This window comes from Oncorhynchus gorbuscha, linkage group LG21 (assembly GCF_021184085.1).
Source record: "Oncorhynchus gorbuscha isolate QuinsamMale2020 ecotype Even-year linkage group LG21, OgorEven_v1.0, whole genome shotgun sequence".
Classification (NCBI taxonomy): Eukaryota; Metazoa; Chordata; class Actinopteri; order Salmoniformes; family Salmonidae; genus Oncorhynchus; species Oncorhynchus gorbuscha.
In genome coordinates, this window is record NC_060193.1 from 1,348,714 (window position 1) to 1,371,610 (window position 22,897).

General features: G+C 38.8%; 1 protein-coding gene across 4 annotated transcripts in view; it reads left to right on the top strand.

Annotated features, from left to right (window-relative positions):
• ddx58 (DEAD (Asp-Glu-Ala-Asp) box polypeptide 58) overlaps positions 1 to 22,897 on the top strand; it is a 62,087-nt gene that overhangs the window by 7,720 nt on the left and 31,470 nt on the right. Inside the window, exons 2-4 of one of the 4 annotated variants that reach the window (XM_046318519.1) lie at positions 4,513 to 4,644; positions 5,196 to 5,377; positions 22,609 to 22,759. In XM_046318519.1, the coding sequence (XP_046174475.1) occupies positions 4,513 to 4,644; positions 5,196 to 5,377; positions 22,609 to 22,759 (465 nt within the window). Of the gene's footprint in view, positions 1 to 4,512; positions 4,645 to 4,699; positions 4,747 to 5,026; positions 5,032 to 5,195; positions 5,378 to 22,608; positions 22,760 to 22,897 lie in introns of those variants that run through there. The other 3 variants (XM_046318521.1, XM_046318522.1, XM_046318520.1) reach the window with 3 other exon arrangements.

The following is a 22,897-nucleotide window of genomic DNA, read 5'->3' on the forward strand; positions in this document are numbered from 1 at the left end:
TCCAGAGCGACTTACAAATTACAGACCAGTATCCCTTCTTTCTTTTCTCTCCAAAACTCTTGAACGTGCCGTCCTTGGCCAGCTCTCCCGCTATCTCTCTCTGAATGACCTTCTTGATCCAAATCAGTCAGGTTTCAAGACTAGTCATTCAACTGAGACTGCTCTCCTCTGTATCACGGAGGCGCTCCGCACTGCTAAAGCTAACTCTCTCTCTCCTCTGCTCTCATCCTTCTAGATCTATCGGCTGCCTTCGATACTGTGAACCATCAGATCCTCCTCTCCACCCTCTCCGAGTTGGGCATCTCCGGCGCGGCCCCACGCTTGGATTGCGTCCTACCTGACAGGTCGCTCCTACCAGGTGGCGTGGCGAGAATCTGTCTCCTCACCACGCGCTCTCACCACTGGTGTCCCCCAGGGCTCTGTTCTTGGCCCTCTCCTATTCTCGCTATACACCAAGTCACTTGGCTCTGTCATAACCTCACATGGTCTCTCTTATCATTGCTATGCAGACGACACACAATTAATCTTCTCCTTTCCCCCTTCTGATGACCAGGTGGCGAATCGCATCTCTGCATGTCTGGCAGACATATCAGTGTGGATGACGGATCACCACCTCAAGCTGAACCTCGGCAAGACGGAGCTGCTCTTCCTCCCGGGGAAGGACTGCCCGTTCCATGATCTCGCCATCACGGTCGACAACTCCATTGTGTCCTCCTCCCAGAGCGCCAAGAACCTTGGCGTGATCCTGGACAACACCCTGTCGTTCTCAACTAACATCAAGGCGGTGGCCCGTTCCTGTAGGTTCATGCTCTACAACATCCGCAGAGTACGACCCTGCCTCACACAGGAAGCGGCGCAGGTCCTAATCCAGGCACTTGTCATCTCCCGTCTGGATTACTGCAACTCGCTGTTGGCTGGGCTCCCTGCCTGTGCCATTAAACCCCTTCAACTCATCCAGAACGCCGCAGCCCGTCTGGTGTTCAACCTTCCCAAGTTCTCTCACGTCACCCCGCTCCTCCGTTCTCTCCACTGGCTTCCAGTTGAAGCTCGCATCCGCTACAAGACCATGGTGCTTGCCTACGGAGCTGTGAGGGGAACGGCACCTCAGTACCTCCAGGCTCTGATCAGGCCCTACACCCAAACAAGGGCACTGCGTTCATCCACCTCTGGCCTGCTCGCCTCCCTACCACTGAGGAAGTACAGCTCCCGCTCAGCCCAGTCAAAACTGTTCGCTGCCCTGGCCCCCCAATGGTGGAACAAACTCCCTCACGACGCCAGGACAGCGGAGTCAATCACCACCTTCCGGAGACACCTGAAACCCCACCTCTTTAAGGAATACCTAGGATAGGTTAAGTAATCCCTCTCACCCCACCCCCCTAAGTTTTAGATGCACTATTGTTAAGTGACTGTCCCACTGGATGTCATAAGATGAATGCACCAATTTGTAAGTCGCTCTGGATAAGAGCGTCTGCTAAATGACTTAAATGTAAATGTAAATGCATTATATACACACATTATATACACACATATTATATACACATATTATATACACATATTATACACACATATTATACACACACATTATATACACATATTATACACACATATTATACACACACATTATACACACATATTATACACACATATTATACACACATATTATACACACACATTATACACACATATTATACACACACATTATATACACACATTATACACACACATTACACACACACATTATATACACATATTATACACACACATTATACACACACATTATATACACACATTATACACACACATTATACACACACATTATTCACACACATTATACACACACATTATATACACACATTATACACACACATTATACACACATATTATTCACACACATTATACACACACATTATATACACACATTATACACACACATTATACACACATATTATACACACACATTATACACACATATTATTCACACACATTATACACACACATTATATACACACATTATACACACACATTATACACACATATTATTCACACACATTATACACACACATTATACACACATATTATTCACACACATTATACACACACATTATATACACACATTATACACACACATTATACACACATATTATACACACACATTATATACACATATTATACACACATTATATACACACATTATATACACACATTATACACACATATTATTCACACACATTATACACACACATTATATACATACACACATTATACACACACATTATACACACATATTATACACACACATTATACACACATATTATTCACACACATTATACACACACATTATATACACACATTATACACACATATTATTCACACATATTATTCACACACATTATACACACACATTATACACACACATTACACACACACATTATACACACACATTATACACACACATTACACACACACATTATATACACATATTACACACACATGTCTATTCTGTATGTCGTTCTTCTTTCTTAGTTAGACAACAGCATATATACATGTTTTCTCTCCCCGAGCCACATGTATTGTTTTGGAAAACGGGTGTAAATACAAACGTATCATCACATTCTTTATCATCTACGATGTTGATTATAAACAGTATGTTGTTCATAGCAGTGCAGCCATATCACCTTGTAGGCAGAGGAGTGACTGTGTCTGTATGTGTATGTGGTGCTATATGTCGGATCTTGGACAAGCCACTGTGATGGAAAATAAATCACTTCATTCTGTTCTTTATTCTCTGAGGCAAGACAATACCATATGTTGTAGATTTAAAAAGACAAAACTTGTTGTGTCATTCTACTCAATGTAGAAATAAGGACCGGAGGGGAGAATTAATGCACCTTTTAGCAAATCACATTTATTTTAAAGTTATCAATTTGTACAGTATATGTATACAGTATATATACAGTATATAATCCATTTGTACAGTATATGCAGTATATATACAGTACATAATCAATTTGTGCAGTATATGCCGAAACCATAAATACATGTTATGATAGATGTTGTATTACATGATGGAATCTACCATATTCTAAAATGTTACATATGCAATATGATAAAGTAGAGTGGTTAGAGTAGGATGGGATGGGGGCGGCAGGGTAGCCTAGTGGTTAGAGTAGGATGGGATGGGGGCGGCAGGGTAGCCTAGTGGTTAGAGTAGGATGGGATGGGATGGGGGCGGCAGGGTAGCCTTGTGGTTAGAGTAGGATGGGATGGGGGCGGGCAGGGTAGCCTAGTGGTTAGAGTAGGATGGGATGGGGGCGGCAGGGTAGCCTAGTGGTTAGAGTAGGATGGGATGGGGGCGGCAGGGTAGCCTAGTGGTTAGAGTAGGATGGGATGGGGGCGGCAGGGTAGCCTAGTGGTTAGAGTAGGATGGGATGGGGGCGGCAGGGTAGCCTAGTGGTTAGAGTAGGATGGGATGGGGGCGGCAGGGTAGCTTAGTGGTTAGAGTAGGATGGGATGGGGGCGGCAGGGTAGCCTAGTGGTTAGAGTAGGATGGGATGGGGGCGGCAGGGTAGCTTAGTGGTTAGAGTAGGATGGGATGGGGGGACTGAGGGACGGGTAGAGAGGACAGCAGAGGGCTCTGAAATAACCACTTCCTGTTGTGACCAGAGTCTAATACTTCCTGTGGCACACATCAGAGGGTATGATTGGTCACCAAAAAGGATTATGACATGTGCCTTGCAGTCCTAAAATAGAAGGGGGTGGGGAGAATTGTCAGGCAAGAAAATAGCCTTGCCGAAATCACCCCCCCCCCCTTCTAATTTCCTTAACTTTGTGGCTAGAGTCAAATACTTTCTATAGAACACACGTCACATCAGAGTCAAATACTTTCTATAGAACACACATCACATCAGAGTCAAATACTTTCTATAGAACACATGTCACATCAGAGTCAAATACTTTCTATAGAACACACATCACATCAGAGTCAAATACTTTCTATAGAACACACATCACATCAGAGTCAAATACTTTCTATAGAACACACATCACATCAGGAGAGGCAACCGAAATGAATAATTAATAGGCTAATACACTTGAAACAAATAGCCAAACAGAAGACTGCAGACATTACTAGCCCCCCCCCCGATCAACCCGACATAAAGAAAATGAAATGCAGCCTAACACATGAACAGAAATCCCAAACTAGCAAGCTAGTCGCAGCAGTGAAGAGTTGAGTGCGTGCTCGGGGAGGGGGATTCTGGGAGGGGGGAGGAGCTTTTCGGCACAACACCGTCACTTCCATCTTTACACCACTAGAAAGTAGCAATTCTAGCTTTTCTGCCCTTATTCCGCTTTACGGTCTCTCCTCTCCCTCTCATTTCACATGTAGCATTGTAGTCATTTAGCAGACACAGGGAATTACAGCAGCAATTTGTTCAAGTGAGCTCTTAGTCGCTAGGCAACCTTTCCTCCTCTTCTTCTCCTGTAATGAACCTTTGGTGTTCCGCGTTCCAGAGGTTGCAGAGAGGATCCTATCAGAGGAGAGTAAGTCGGTGACGGCAGCAGCCCAGGTGTTTCTAGACCATGTGTGTCTCCTGGACGACCTGGGATGGTACCAGGCCCTGCTAGATGCCCTGGAAGCAGAAGGTGTGTGTGTGTGTGTGGTCTGTCTGTCTGTCTGTCTGTCTGTGTGTCTCCTGGACGACCTGGGATGGTACCAGGCCCTGCTAGATGCCCTGGAAGCAGAAGGTGTGTGTGTGGTCTGTCTGTCTGTCTGTCTGTCTGTCTGTCTGTCTGTCTGTCTGTCTGTCTCTCTCTGTCTGTCTCTCTGTCTGTCTGTCTGTCTGTCTGTCCTGCCTGCCTGCCTGCCTGCCTGCCTGCCTGCCTGCCTGCCTGCCTGCTGGACGAACTGGGATGGTACCAGGCCCTGCTTGATGCCCTGGAAGGTGTGGGTGTATATATGTGTGTGGTCTGTCTGTCTCCTGGACGAACTGGGATGGTACCAGGCCCTGCTAGATACCCTGGAAGCAGAAGGTGTGTGTGTGGTCTGTCTGTCTCCTGGACGAACTGGGATGGTACCAGGCCCTGCTAAATGCCCTGGAAGCAGAAGGTGTGTGTGGTCTGTCTGTCTGTCTCCTGGACGAACTGGGATGGTACCAGGCCCTGCTTGATATTGTTGCTAATGTTGTTGTCTCTAGACTATAAGGGTCTGTGTGAGGCCCTGAAGGGGTGGGACTTTCAGACCCTGGAGAGCACCAAGCTACACAGAGTGCTTCTGGACCGGATAGAACCTCGCTTCACCAAAATGATCAGACCCAGAGACCTGCTGCTACACCTGGGAGATTGTCTCAGACAGAGAGAGTGTGAAGAGATACTGGCGGTGAGTTATATAGTCATAATATACTAGTTATATAGTATTAATATACTAGTTATATAGTCATAATATACTAGTTATATAGTCATAATATACTAGTTATATAGTCATAATATACTAGTTATATAGTATTAATATACTAGTTATATAGTCATAATATACTAGTTATATAGTCATAATATACTAGTTATATAGTCATAATATACTAGTTATATAGTCATAATATACTAGTTATATAGTATTAATATACTAGTTATATAGTCATAATATACTAGTTATATAGTCATAATATACTAGTTATATAGTATTAATATACTAGTTATATAGTATTAATATACTAGTTATATAGTATTAATATACTGGTTATATAGTCATAATATACTAGTTATATAGTCATAATATACTAGTTATATAGTCATAATATACTAGTTATATAGTATTAATATACTAGTTATATAGTATTAATATACTAGTTATATAGTATTAATATACTAGTTATATAGTCATAATATACTAGTTATATAGTATTAATATACTAGTTATATAGTATTAATATACTAGTTATATAGTCATAATATACTAGTTATATAGTATTAATATACTAGTTATATAGTCATAATATACTAGTTATATAGTATTAATATACTAGTTATATAGTATTAATATACTAGTTATATAGTCATAATATAGTAGTTATATAGTATTAATATACTAGTTATATAGTATTAATATACTAGTTATATAGTCATAATATACTAGTTATATAGTATTAATATACTAGTTATATAGTATTAATATACTAGTTATGTAGTATTAATATACTAGTTATATAGTATTAATATACTAGTTATATAGTCATAATATACTAGTTATATAGTCATAATATACTAGTTATATAGTATTAATATACTAGTTATATAGTATTAATATACTAGTTATGTAGTATTAATATACTAGTTATATAGTATTAATATACTAGTTATATAGTCATAATATACTAGTTATATAGTATTAATATACTAGTTATATAGTATTAATATACTAGTTATATAGTCATAATATACTAGTTATATAGTATTAATATACTAGTTATATAGTATTAATATACTAGTTATATAGTATTAATATACTAGTTATATAGTCATAATATAGTAGTTATATAGTATTAATATACTAGTTATATAGTATTAATATACTAGTTATGTAGTATTAATATACTAGTTATATAGTATTAATATACTAGTTATATAGTCATAATACACTAGTTATATAGTCATAATATACTAGTTATATAGTATTAATATACTAGTTATATAGTATTAATATACTAGTTATGTAGTATTAATATACTAGTTATATAGTCATAATATACTAGTTATATAGTATTAATATACTAGTTATATAGTATTAATATACTAGTTATGTAGTATTAATATACTAGTTATATAGTATTAATACACTAGTTATATAGTCATAATATACTAGTTATATAGTATTAATACACTAGTTATATAGTCATAATACACTAGTTATATAGTATGAATATACTAGTTATGTAGTATTAATATACTAGTTATATAGTATTAATACACTAGTTATATAGTCATAATACACTAGTTATATAGTATTAATATACTAGTTATATAGTATTAATATACTAGTTATATAGTATTAATACACTAGTTATATAGTATTTTTTTATTTTTTTTATTTCACCTTTATTTAACCAGGTAGGCTAGTTGAGAACAGGTTCTCATTTGCAACTGCAACCTGGCCAAGATAAAGCATAGCAGTGTGAACAGACAACACAGAGTTACACATGGAGTAAACAATTAACAAGTCAATAACACAATAGGAAGAAAAAAAAGAGAGTCTATATACATTGTGTGCAAAAGGCATGAGGTAGGCGAATAATTACAATTTTGCAGATTAACACTGGAGTGATAAATGATCAGATGGTCATGTACAGGTAGAGATACTGGTGTGCAAAAGAGCAGAAAAGTAAATAAATAAAAACAGTATGGGGATGAGGTAGGTAAAAATGGGTGGGCTATTTGCCGATAGACTATGTACAGCTGCAGCGATCGGTTAGCTGCTCAGATAGCAGATGTTTGAAGTTGGTGAGGGAGATAAAAGTCTCCAACTTAAGCAATTTTTGCAATTCGTTCCAGTCACAGGCAGCAGAGAACTGGAACGAAAGGTGGCCAAATGAGGTGTTGGCTTTAAGGATGATCAGTGAGATACACCTGCTGGAGCGCGTGCTACGGATGGGTGTTGCCATCGTGACCAGTGAACTGAGATAAGGCGGAGCTTTACCTAGCATGGACTTGTAGATGACCTGGAGCCAGTGGGTCTGGCGACGAATATGTAGCGAGGGCCAGCCGACTAGAGCGTCCAAGTCGCAGTGGTGGGTGGTATAAGCTGCTTTAGTGACAAAACGGATGGCACAGTGATAAACTGCATCCAGTTTGCTGAGTGTTGGAAGCAATTTTGTAGATGACATCGCCGAAGTCGAGGATTGGTAGGATAGTCAGTTTTACTAGGGTAAGTTTAGCGGCGTGAGTGAAGGAGGCTTTGTTGCGGAAAAGAAAGCCGACTCTTGATTTGATTTTCGATTGGAGATGTTTGATATGGGTCTGGAAGGAGAGTTTACAGTCTAGCCAGACACCTAGGTACTTATAGTTGTCCACATATTCAAGGTTGGAACCATCCAGGTTGGTGGTGCAGGCAGCGAACGGTTGAAAAGCATGCATTTGGTTTTACTAGCGTTTAAGAGCAGTTGGAGGCCACGGAAGGAGTGTTGTATAGCATTGAAGCTCGTTTGGAGGTTAGATAGCACAGTGTCCAAGGACGCGCCGGAAGTATACAGAATGGTGTCGTCTGCGTAGAGGTGGATCAGGGAATCGCCCGCAGCAAGAGCAACATCATTGATATATACAGAAAAAAGAGTCGGCCTGAGGATTGAACCCTGTGGCACCCTCATAGAGACTTCCAGAGGACCGGACAGCATGCCCTCCGATTTGACACACTGAACTCTGTCTGCAAAGTAATTGGTGAACCAGGCAAGGCAGTCATCTGAAAAACCGAGGCTACTGAGTCTGCCGATAAGAATATGGTGATTGACCGAGTCGAAAGCCTTGGCAAGGTCGATGAAGATGGCTGCACAGTACTGTCTTTTATCGATGGCGGTTATGATATCGTTTAGTACCTTGAGTGTGGCTGAGGTGCACCCGTGACCGGCTCGGAAACCAGATTGCACAGCGGAGAAGGTACGGTGGGATTCGAGATGGTCAGTGACCTGTTTGAAACTTAACTTTCGAAGACCTTAGGTAGGCAGGGCAGGATGGATATAGGTCTGTAACAGTTTGGGTCCAGGGTGTCTCCCCCTTTGAAGAGGGGGATGACTGCGGCAGCTTTCCAGTCCTTGGGGATCTCAGACGATATGAAAGAGAGGTTGAACAGGCTGGTAATAGGGGTTGCGACAATGGCGGCGGATAGTTTCAGAAATAGAGGGTCCAGATTGTCAAGCCCAGCTGATTTGTATGGGTCCAGGTTTTGCAGCTCTTTCAGAACATCTGCTATCTGGATTTGGGTAAAGGAGAACCTGGAGAGGCTTGGGCGAGTAGCTGCGGGGGGCGGAGCTGTTGGCCGAGGTTGGAGTAGCCAGGCGGAAGGCATGGCCAGCCATTGAGAAATGCTTGTTGAAGTTTTTGATAATCATGGACTTATCGGTGGTGACCGTGTTACCTAGCCTCAGTGCAGTGGGCAGCTGGGAAGAGATGCTCTTGTTCTCCATGGACTTCACAGTGTCCCAGAACTTTTTGGAGTTGGAGCTACAGGATGCAAACTTCTGCCTGAAGAAGCTGGCCTTAGCTTTCCTGACTGACTGCGTGTATTGGTTCCTGACTTCCCTGAACAGTTGCATATCACGGGGGCTATTCGATGCTATTGCAGTCCGCCACAGGATGTTTTTGTGCTGGTCGAGGGCAGTCAGGTCTGGAGTGAACCAAGGGCTGTATCTGTTCTTAGTTCTGCATTTTTTGAACGGAGTATGCTTATCTAAAATGGTGAGGAAGTTACTTTTAAAGAATGACCAGGCATCCTCAACTGACGGGATGAGGTCAATGTCCTTCCAGGATACCCGGGCCAGGTAGCCCAGGAGTATGCTTTGGTGGTAGCACAGGAGCTCTGGCCGGGCTAGCTTCAAGCTAAGTGGGTGGAAACGCCAGCCAGGAGTAATCATCCGGGGTTGCGGTTAGCTCGATAGCTAGTTGTGAAGAATCCAGCTGAAAATGTTCCGTTTGCGGTGGGAATCCGGTGGGAATCCGGGGATAAAAAATAATAGGTCCGTTATGCTCTGGTTAGAGTCGCGTTGTTCGAACTGGCGAGAGCTTTCCGAGCTAAAGGTTAGCTGATGACCGGTTAGCTGAAGACCGCTAGCAATGGTTTGCTGACTGATAGCTGGTAGCCAGCTGGTAGTTAGCTGGCTAGCTTCAGTTGAGGGGTTTCGGATCCAAAGTAGATATAAGTACTTTAGAAGAAAATAGCTACATTGGGTGAGGCGGGTTGCAGGAGAGTATTTAGAAGTTGAGGTTTAACAAAATGTTTTAAAAGATATGCGAAGAAAATATGTTTAAAAAATATAAAAAACGATATATACAAGGGACACGACACGACAAGACGTCTGACTGCTACGCCATCTTGGAATCAAATGAATTAAGATCAATTTCTTAAAATCATTCCCATATACTATGTTCTTACAAAAACAGATCTTAAATTATCTAGTACGGCAGGGTAGCCTAGTGGTTACAAGACGTTCGACTGCTACGCCATCTTGGATACATCAGTAATATACTAGTTATATAGTCATAATATACTAGTTATATAGTCATAATATACTAGTTATATAGTCATAATATACTAGTTATATAGTCATAATATACTAGTTATATAGTCATAATATACTAGTTATATAGTCATAATATACTAGTTATATAGTATTAATATACTAGTTATATAGTCATAATATACTAGTTATATAGTATAATATACTAGTTATATAGTATTAATATACTAGTTATATAGTCATAATATACTAGTTATATAGTCATAATATACTAGTTATATAGTATTAATATACTAGTTATATAGTCATAATATACTAGTTATATAGTCATAATATACTAGTTATATAGTATTAATATACTAGTTATATAGTCATAATATACTAGTTATATAGTCATTAATATACTAGTTATATAGTATTAATATACTAGTTATATAGTCATAATATACTAGTTATATAGTCATAATATACTAGTTATATAGTATAATATACTAGTTATATAGTCATAATATACTAGTTATATAGTCATAATATACTAGTTATATAGTCATAATATACTAGTTATATAGTCATAATATACTAGTTATATAGTATTAATATACTAGTTATATAGTATTAATATACTAGTTATATAGTATTAATATACTAGTTATATAGTATTAATATACTAGTTATATAGTATTAATATACTAGTTATATAGTATTAATATACTAGTTATATAGTATTAATATACTAGTTACATAGTATTAATATACTGGTTATATAGTATTAATATACTAGTTATATAGTAGTAATATACGAGTTATATAGTCATAATATACGAGTTATATAGTCACAATATACTAGTTATATAGTATTAATATACTAGTTATATAGTATTGATATACTAGTTATATAGTCACAATATACTAGTTATATAGTCACAATATACTAGTTATATAGTATTAATATACTATTTATATAGTCACAGTATACTAGTTATATAGTATTTAATATACTAGTTATATAGTATTAATATACTAGTTATATAGTATTAATAAACTAGTTATATAGTCATAATATACTAGTTATATAGTCATAATATACTAGTTATATAGTCACAATATACTAGTTATATAGTATTAATATACTAGTTATATAGTCATACTATACTGGTTATATAGTCATAATATACTAGTTATATAGTCACAATATACTAGTTATATAGTATTAATATACTAGTTATATAGTATTAATATACTGGTTATATAGTCATAATATACTAGTTATATAGTCACAATATACTAGTTATATCGTATTAATATACTAGTTATATAGTATTAATATACTAGTTATATAGTCATAATATACTAGTTATATAGTCATAATATACTAGTTATGTAGTCATAATTTACTAGTTGTATAGTATTAATATACTAGTTATATGGTCATAATATACTAGTTATGTAGTCATAATATACTAGTTATATAGTATTAATATACTAGTTATATAGTCATAATATACTAGTTATGTAGTCATAATATACTAGTTGTATAGTATTAATATACTAGTTATATAGTATTAATATACTAGTTATATAGTCATACTATACTAGTTATATAGTATTAATTTACTAGTTATATAATCATAATATTCTAGTTATGTAGTCATAATATACTAGTTATATAGTCATAATATACTAGTTATATAGTCATACTATACTAGTTATATAGTATGAATATACTAGTTATATAGTCATACTATACTAGTTATATAGTCATACTATACTAGTTATATAGTATTAATATACTAGTTATATAGTCATACTATACTAGTTATATAGTATTAATATACTAGTTATATAGTCATAATATACTAGTTATATAGTATTAATATACTAGTTATATAGTATTAATTTACTAGTTATATAGTCATAATATACTAGTTATATAGTATTAATATACTGGTTATATAGTCATAATATACTAGTTATGTAGTCATAATATACTAGTTATATAGTATTAATATACTAGTTATATAGTCATAATATACTAGTTATATAGTCATAATATACTAGTTATATAGTATTAATATACTAGTTATGTAGTCATAATATACTAGTTATATAGTATTAATATACTAGTTATATAGTCATAATATACTAGTTATATAGTATTGATATACTAGTTATATAGTCATAATATACTAGTTATATAGTCATAATATACTAAATGTTATATAGTCATAATATACTAGTTATATAGTCACAATATATAAATTATATAGTCATAATATACTAGTTATATAGTCATAATATACTAGTTATATAGTCATAATATACTAGTTATATAGTATTATATACTAGTTATATAGTCATAATATACTAGTTATATAGTCATAATATACTAGTTATATAGTATTAATATACTAGTTATATAGTATTAATATACTAGTTATATAGTATTAATATACTAGTTATATAGTATTAATATACTAGTTATATAGTATTAATATTCTAGTTATATAGTCATAATATAGTAGTTATATAGTCATACTATACTAGTTATATAGTCATAATATACTAGTTATATAGTCATAATATACTAGTTATATAGTATTAATATACTAGTTATATAGTCATAATATACTAGTTATATAGTATGAATATACTAGTTATATAGTCATAATATACTAGTTATATAGTCATAATATACTAGTTATATAGTCATAATATATTAGTTATATAGTATTAATGTAGTCATACTATACTAGTTATATAGTATTAATATACTAGTTATATAGTCATACTATACCAGTTATATAGTATTAATATACTAGTTATATAGTATTAATATACTAGTTATGTTGTCATAATATACGAGTTATATAGTCATAATATACTAGTTATATAGTATTAATATAGTAGGTATATAGTATTAATTTACTAGTTATATAGTCATAATATACTAGTTATATAGTATTAATATACTAGTTATATAGTATTAATATACTAGTTATGTAGTGTTAATATACTAGTTATATAGTATTAATGTACTAGTTATGTAGTCATAATATACTAGTTATATAGTATTGATATACTAGTTATATAGTCATAATATACTAGTTATATAGTCATAATATACTAGTTATAGAGTCATAATATACTAGTTATATAGTCACAATATATAAATTATCTAGTCATAATATACTAGTTATATAGTCATAATATATTAGTTATATATACATACTATACTAGTTATATAGTCATACTAGTTATATAGTCACAATATATAAATTATCTAGTCATAATATACTAGTTATATAGTATTAATATACTAGTTATATAGTATTAATATACTAGTTATATAGTATTAATATACTAGTTATATAGTATTAATATACTAGTTATATAGTATTAATATACTAGTTATATAGTCATACTATAGTAGTTATATAGTCAAATAAATCAAATTTATTTATATAGCCCTCATACTAGCTGATATCTCAAAGTGCTGTCATAAAACCCAGCCTATAACCCCAAAAGCAAACAATATAGTCATAATATACTAGTTATATAGAAAATACTAGTTATATAGTATTAAATACCTGGAAGATATAGTCAAAATATACTAGTTATATAGTCATAATATACTAGTTATATAGTCATAATATACTAGTTATATAGTATGAAAGATAGTTATATAGTCATAAATGACCAGCATGGTTATATAGTAATAATATACTGGTTGAAACTGGAGCAGCAGCACAGTTATGGACTGGGGACAATATACTAGCCATATAGTCATAATATACTAGTTATCCTAGGGCTAAGGTACTAGTTATATAGTCATAATATACTATTATGTGGCCAGTCCTCTTACTAGTTATATAGTCATAACAGAACGTAAGATGTTCAAATGTTCATAAATGACCAGTTTGAATAATAGTAAATAACAGTTGAAACATGGAGCAGGACTAGTTATATGGATTAATATACTAGTTATATGTCATACTATACCAGTTACATGGTATTAATATACCAGTTATATAGCATTAATATACCAGTTATGGGGACAGCAAGGAGTCATATGTCATAATAGTCCTGGTTATATAGTTCTATAGCTAGGTCCTCCGAGAGAGAGAAAGAAGGTATATAGTATTAATTTACTAGTTATATAGTCATAATATACTAGTTATATAGTATTAATATACTAGTTATATAGTATTAATATACAAGTTATGACCCTTAATATACTAATATAGTCATAAATACTGGAGGCTAAATATATAGTCATACTATACTAGTTATATAGTCATAATATACTAGTTATATAGTATTAATATACTGGTTATATAGTCATAATATACTAGTTATATAGTATGAATATACTAGTTATATAGTCATAATATACTAGTTATATAGTCATAATATACTAGTTATATAGTCATAATATATTAGTTATATAGTATTAATGTAGTCATAATATACTAGTTATATAGTCATAATATACTGGTTATATAGTCATAATATACTAGTTATATAATATTAATGTAGTCATACTATACTAGTTATATAGTCATACTATACTAGTTATATAGTCATACTATACTAGTTATATAGTCACAATATATACATTATATATTCATAATATATTAGTTATATAGTATTAATGTAGTCATAATATACTAATTATATAGTCATAATATACTGGTTATATAGTCATAATATACTAGTTATATAGTATTAATGTAGTCATAATATATTAGTTATATAGTCATAATATATTAGTTATATAATCATAATATACTAATTATATAGTCATAATATACTAGTTATATAGTATTAATATACTAGTTATATAGTCATAATATACTAGTTATATTGTATTAATATACTAGTTATATAGTCATAATATACTAGTTATATAGTCATAATATACTAGTTATATAGTCATAATATACTAGTTATATAGTATTAATATACTAGTTATATAGTCATAATATACTAGTTATATAGTATTAATATACTAGTTATATAGTCATAATATACTAGTTATATGGACCCCACTCAGTCAATGTCTTCGTCCCCTCTCCTTGCGTCCCTGGATAGTCCACCCTCGCCGCCGACCATGGCCTAGTAGTCCTCACCCAGAACCCCACTGTACTGAAGAGCAGATCGGGACTGAGGCAGCTCGGGACTGAGGGAAAGCTCGGGAGTGAGAGAAAGCTCGGGAGTGAGAGGAAGCTCGGGAGTGAGAGGAAGCTCGGGAGTGAGAGGAAGCTCAGGAGTGAGAGGAAGCTCAGGAGTGAGAGGAAGCTCAGGCGTGAGAGGAAGCTCTGGCTGGTAGATATATTTACCAGATCCTGGCTGGCTGGTGATTTCAGCACATCCTGGCTGACTGGCAGATCCTGGCTGACTGGCAGATCGTGGCCGACTGGCAGTTCTGGCAGATCCCGGCTGACTGGCGGATCTGGAAGAGTCTGGTTGACTGGCGGATCCTGGCAGACTGAAAGATCTGGCTGCTCCATGCTGACTGGCGGCTCTGACTGCTCCACGCTGACTGGCGGCTCTGACTGCTCCACGCTGACTGGCGGCTCTGACTGCTCCACGCTGACTGGCGGCTCTGGCTGCTCCACGCTGACTGGCGGCTCTGACTGCTCCACGCTGACTGGCGGCTCTGGCTGCTCCACGCTGACTGGTGGCTCTGGCTGCTCCCTGTAGGCTGACCGCTCTGGCGGCTTCTTACAGACTAGCAGCTCTGGTGGCTCCGTGCAGACTGACAGCTCCTTGCAGACTGACAGCTCTGGCTGCTCCTTGCAGATTGACATCTCTGGCTGCTTCATACAGACTGACAGCTCTGACTGCTTCATACAGACTGACAGCTCTGACTGCTTCATGCAGACTGACAGCTCTGACTGCTCCATGCAGACTGGCAGCTCTGACTGCTCCATGCAGACTGGCAGCTCTGGCTGCTCCATGCAGACTGACAGCTCTGGCTGCTCCATGCAGACTGACAGCTCTGGCTGCTCCATGCAGGCTGGTAGCTCTGGCTGCTCCATGCAGACTGGCAGCTCTGACTGCTCCATGCAGACTGACAGCTCTGGCTGCTCCATGCAGACTGACAGCTCTGGCTGCTCCATGCAGGCTGGGAGCACCCTGCAGACTGGCAGCTCCTTGCAGACTGGCAGCTCCTTGCAGACTGACAGCTCTGGCTGCTCCATGCAGACTGGCAGCTCTGGCTGCTCCATGCAGACTGACAGCTCTGGCTGCTCCATGCAGACTGACAGCTCTGGCTGCTCCATGCAGGCTGGTAGCTCTGGCTGCTCCATGCAGGCTGGGAGCACCTTGCAGACTGGCAGCTCCATGCAGACTGACAGCTCTGGCTGCTCCATGCAGACTGGCAGCTCTGGCTGCTCCATGCAGACTGGCAGCTCTGGCTGCTCCATGCAGACTGGCAGCTCTGGCTGCTCCATGCAGACTGACAACTCTGGCTGCTCCATGCAGACTGGCAGCTCTGGCTGCTCCATTCAGACTGACAGCTCTGGCTGCTCCATGCAGACTGGCAGCTCTGGCTGCTCCATGCAGACTGGCAGCTCTGGCTGCTCCATGCAGACTGACAGCTCTGGCTGCTTCATGCAGACTGACAGCTCTGGCTGCTCCATGCAGACTGACAGCCCTGGCTGCTCCATGCAGGCTGGCAGCTCTGACTGCTCCATGCAGGCTGACAGCTCTGGCTGCGCTGAACAGACAGGAGACTCCAGCAGCGCTGTAGAGGAAGAAGGCTCTAGCTGCACTGAACAGGCGGGAGACTCCGTTTAGCGCAGGAGAGGAGAAAGGCTCTGGCTGGGCTGAACAGGCGGGAGACTCCGGCAGCGCAGGAGAGGAGAAAGGCTCCGACAGCGCTGGAGAGGCGAGGCGCACTGTAGGCCTGATGCGTGGTGCTGGTACTGGTGGTACTGGACCGAGGACATGCACAGGAAGCCTGGTGCGGGGAGCTGCTACCGGAGGGCTGGTGTGTGGAGGTGGCACAGGATGGGCTAGACCGTGAAGGCGTACTGGAGATCTTGAGAGCAGTGCTGGCACAGGACGTGCAAGGCTAGGGATGTGCACAGGAGGCCTGGTGTGTGAGGCTGGCACCAACTTCACCAGCCGACTAACACGCACCTCAGGACGAGTATGGAGCGCTGACCCAGGTGCCATTAAATCCCTGACACGTTCCGTCGGGCGAATTCCATGCAAAAAGCACCAACACAGCAACTCCCTCATTTCTCTCTCCTCCAATTTCCCCATTAACTCCTTCACAGTCTCTGCTTCGCTCACCTCTAACACCGGCTCTGGTTCTGGTCTCCTCCTTGGCTCCTCACAATAAACAGAGAGAGTTGGCTCAGGTCTGACTCCTGACTCTGCCACACTCTCCCTGAGCCCCCCCCCCCCCCCCCCCCCAATACATTTTTGGGGCTGACTCTCAGGCTTCCATCCGCGTCGCCGTGCTGCCTCATACCAGCGCCTCTCCGCTTACTCCGCCTCCAGTTGTTCCTTGGGGCGGCGATATTCTCCAGGCTGAGCCCAAGGTCCTTTACCTTCCAGTTCGTCCTCCCATGTCCATCTCTCCTGTGGCTCCTGCCTGTTGACACGCTGCTTGGTCCGTTGGTGGTGGGTGATTCTGTAACGGTTTTCTAGGTGTGAAGGAGAGTCGGATCAAAATGCAGCGTGTAGATTGCGATCCATGTTTGAACAAACGTAACACGAATCTAAATACAAACACTAAAAAAACAATAAACGTAACGAAAACCGAAACAGCCTATACTAGTGTAAACTAACACATAGACAGGAACAAGGACACTAAGGACAATCACCCACAACACAACCAAAGAATATGGCTGCCTAAATATGGTTCCCAATCAGAGACAACGATAAACACCTGCCTCTGATTGAGAACCACTCCAGACAGCCATAGACTTTGCTAGATCACCCCACTAGCTACAATCCCAATACATACACACCAAAACCCCAAGACAAAACACACCACAATACAAAAAACCCATGCCACACCCTGGCCTGACCCAATACATGAAGATAAACACAAAATACTTCGACCAGGGCGTGACATTAGCTGTAATATTGTAGTAGTAGTAGTAGTAGTAGTAGTAGTAGTAGTAGTAGTTGTAGTAGTAGAGGGTTAGAGCATTCCTTAGCTGTAATATAGTAGTAGTAGTAGTAGAGGGTTAGAGCATTCCTTAGCTGTAATATAGTAGCAGTAGTAGTAGTAGTAGTTGTAGTAGTAGTAGTAGTAGTTGTAGTAGTAGTAGTAGTAGTAGAGGTTAGAGCATTCCTTAGCTGTAATATAGTAGCAGTAGTAGTAGTAGTAGTAGTTGTAGTAGTAGTAGTAGAGGGTTAGAGCATTCCTTAGCTGTAATATAGTAGTAGTAGTAGTAGTAGTAGTAGTAGTAGTAGTAGTAGTAGAGGTTAGAGCATTCCTTAGCTGTAATATAGTAGCAGTAGTAGTAGTAGTAGTAGTAGTAGTAGTAGTAGTAGTAGTAGAGGTTAGAGCATTCCTTAGCTGTAATATAGTAGTAGTAGTAGTAGTAGTAGTAGTAGAGGATTAGAGCATTCATTAGCTGTAATATAGTAGTAGTAGTAGTAGGAGGAGGAGTAGTAGTAGAGGGTTAGAGCATTCCTTAGCTGTAATATAGTAGTAGTAGTAGTAGTAGTAGTAGTAGTAGTAGAGGATTAGAGCATTCATTAGCTGTAATATAGTAGTAGTAGTTGTAGTAGTAGTAGGAGGAGGAGTAGTAGTAGAGGGTTAGAGCATTCATTAGCTGTAATATAGTAGCAGTAGTAGTAGTAGTAGTAGTAGTAGTAGTAGTAGTAGAGGGTTAGAACATTCCTTAGCTGTAATATAGTAGCAGTAGTAGTAGTAGTAGTAGTAGTAGTAGTAGAGGGTTAGAGCATTCCTTAGCTGTAATATAGTAGTAGTAGTAGTAGTAGAGGGTTAGAGCATTCATTAGCTGTAATATAGTAGTTGTAGTAGTAGTAGGAGGAGGAGTAGTAGTAGAGGGTTAGAGCATTCCTTAGCTGTAATATTGTTGTGTTGCAGATAGAGAACCTGAAGGGACCAATAGCAGCAGAGAGGCTGACTGACTGTTATAGTGTTGTAGATAGAGAACCTGAAGGGACCTATAGCAGCAGAGAGGCTGACTGACTGTTAGTAGATAGAGAAGCCAGGAGGACAGCAGAGAGGCTGACTGACTGTTATGACTGAGAACTGTTATATGTTATATTGTTGTGTTGTAGATAGAGAACCTGAAGGGACCTATAGCAGCAGAGAGGCTGACTGACTGTTATATTGTTGTGTTGTAGATAGAGAACCTGAAGGGACCAATAGCAGCAGAGAGGCTGACTGACTGTTATATTGTTGTGTTGTAGATAGAGAACCTGAAGGGACCAATAGCAGCAGAGAGGCTGACTGACTGTTATATTGTTGTGTTGTAGATAGAGAACCTGAAGGGACCAATAGCAGCAGAGAGGCTGACTGACTGTTATATTGTTGTGTTGTAGATAGAGAACCTGAAGGGACCAATAGCAGCAGAGAGGCTGACTGACTGTTATATTGTTGTGTTGTAGATAGAGAACCTGAAGGGACCAATAGCAGCAGAGAGGCTGACTGACTGTTATATTGTTGTGTTGTAGATAGAGAACCTGAAGGGACCAATAGCAGCAGAGAGGCTGACTGACTGTTATATTGTTGTGTTGTAGATAGAGAACCTGAAGGGACCAATAGCAGCAGAGAGGCTGACTGACTGTTATATTGTTGTGTTGTAGATAGAGAACCTGAAGGGACCAATAGCAGCAGAGAGGCTGACTGACTGTTATATTGTTGTGTTGTAGATAGAGAACCTGAAGGGACCAATAGCAGCAGAGAGGCTGACTGACTGTTATATTGTTGTGTTGTAGATAGAGAACCTGAAGGGACCAATAGCAGCAGAGAGGCTGACTGACTGTTATATTGTTGTGTTGTAGATAGAGAACCTGAAGGGACCAATAGCAGCAGAGAGGCTGACTGACTGTTATATTGTTGTGTTGTAGATAGAGAACCTGAAGGGACCAATAGCAGCAGAGAGGCTGACTGACTGTTATATTGTTGTGTTGTAGATAGAGAACCTGAAGGGACCAATAGCAGCAGAGAGGCTGACTGACTGTTATATTGTTGTGTTGTAGATAGAGAACCTGAAGGGACCAATAGCAGCAGAGAGGCTGACTGACTGTTATATTGTTGTGTTGTAGATAGAGAACCTGAAGGGACCAATAGCAGCAGAGAGGCTGACTGACTGTTATATTGTTGTGTTGTAGATAGAGAACCTGAAGGGACCAATAGCAGCAGAGGCTGACTGACTGTTATATTGTTGTGTTGTAGATAGAGAACCTGAAGGGACCAATAGCAGCAGAGAGGCTGACTGACTGTTATATTGTTGTGTTGTAGATAGAGAACCTGAAGGGACCAATAGCAGCAGAGAGGCTGACTGACTGTTATATTGTTGTGTTGTAGATAGAGAACCTGAAGGGACCAATAGCAGCAGAGAGGCTGACTGACTGTTATATTGTTGTGTTGTAGATAGAGAACCTGAAGGGACCAATAGCAGCAGAGCAGGCTGACTGACTGTTATATTGTTGTGTTGTAGATAGAGAACCTGAAGGGACCAATAGCAGCAGAGAGGCTGACTGACTGTTATATTGTTGTGTTGTAGATAGAGAACCTGAAGGGACCAATAGCAGCAGAGAGGCTGACTGACTGTTATATTGTTGTGTTGTAGATAGAGAACCTGAAGGGACCAATAGCAGCTGACTGACTGTTATATTGTTGTGTTGTAGATAGAGAACCTGAAGGGACCAATAGCAGCAGAGAGGCTGACTGACTGTTATATTGTTGTGTTGTAGATAGAGAACCTGAAGGGACCAATAGCAGCAGAGAGGCTGACTGACTGTTATATTGTTGTGTTGTAGATAGAGAACCTGAAGGGACCAATAGCAGCAGAGAGGCTGACTGACTGTTATATTGTTGTGTTGTAGATAGAGAACCTGAAGGGACCAATAGCAGCAGAGAGGCTGACTGACTGTTATATTGTTGTGTTGTAGATAGAGAACCTGAAGGGACCAATAGCAGCAGAGAGGCTGACTGACTGTTATATTGTCTGTTGAGAAGAGAACCTAAACAAAGCAGCAGGAGGCTGACTGACTGTTATATTGTTGTGTTGTAGATAGAGAACCTGAAGGGACCAATAGCAGCAGAGAGGCTGACTGACTGTTATATTGTTGTGTTGTAGATAGAGAACCTGAAGGGACCAATAGCAGCAGAGAGGCTGACACTGTTATATTGTTGTGTTGTAGATAGAGAACCTGAAGGGACCTAGCAAACCTGCAGCTGGTGACTGACTGTTATATTGTTGTGTTGTAGATAGAGAATGCCTTAGCAGCAGAACCTGACTGACTGTTATATTGTTGTGTTGTAGATACAGAACCTGAAGGGACCAAAAGCAGAGTGACTGACTGTTATATTGTTGTGTTGTAGATAGAGAACCTGAAGGGACCAATAGCAGAGAGAGGCTGACTGACTGTTATATTGTTGTGTTGTAGATAGAGAACCTGAAGGGACCATGACAGACTGAAATATTGTTGTGTTGTAGATAGAAACCTGAAGGGACCAATAGCAGCAGAAGGCTGACTGACTGTTATATTGTTGTGTTGTAGATAGAGAACCTGAAGGGACCAGGCAGCAGAGAGGCTGACTGACTGTTATATTGTTGTGTTGTAGATAGAGAACCTGAAGGGACCAATAGCAGCAGAGAGGCTGACTGACTGTTATATTGTTGTGTTGTAGATAGAGAACCTGAAGGGACCAATAGCAGCAGAGGCTGACTGACTGTTATATTGTTGTGTTGTAGATAGAGAACCTGAAGGGACCAATAGCAGCAGAGAGGCTGACTGACTGTTATATTGTTGTGTTGTAGATAGAGAACCTGAAGGGACCAATAGCAGCAGAGAGGCTGACTGACTGTTATATTGTTGTGTTGTAGATAGAGAACCTGAAGGGACCAATAGCAGCAGAGAGGCTGACTGACTGTTATATTGTTGTGTTGTAGATAGAGAACCTGAAGGGACCAATAGCAGCAGAGAGGCTGACTGACTGTTATATTGTTGTGTTGTAGATAGAGAACCTGAAGGGACCAATAGCAGCAGAGTTGTGTTGTAGGCTGACTGACTGTTATATTGTTGTGTTGTAGATAGAGAACCTGAAGGGACCAATAGCAGCAGAGGGCTGACTGACTGTTATATTGTTGTGTTGTAGATAGAGAACCTGAAGGGACCAATAGCAGCAGAGAGGCTGACTGACTGTTATATTGTTGTGTTGTAGATAGAGAACCTGAAGGGACCTATAGCAGCAGCAGAGAGGCTGACTGATTGTCTGAAGAGAAGTGATAAACAAAACTGGTTCAAACTGCTGAAGTCGGCGTTGTACTCCTGTGATCTGATTGATGCCCTGCAGCTACTGGATCCTGACACAGGTAGGACACACACACACAGACAGACAGACACAGACACACACAGTTATGGCTGTGGCGGCACAGACCTAGCAAACCTGCAGCTGGTGTGGTGGAGAATTGTCTCAGAAATACAATGCTCTTACATGAACCTTCTTAGCA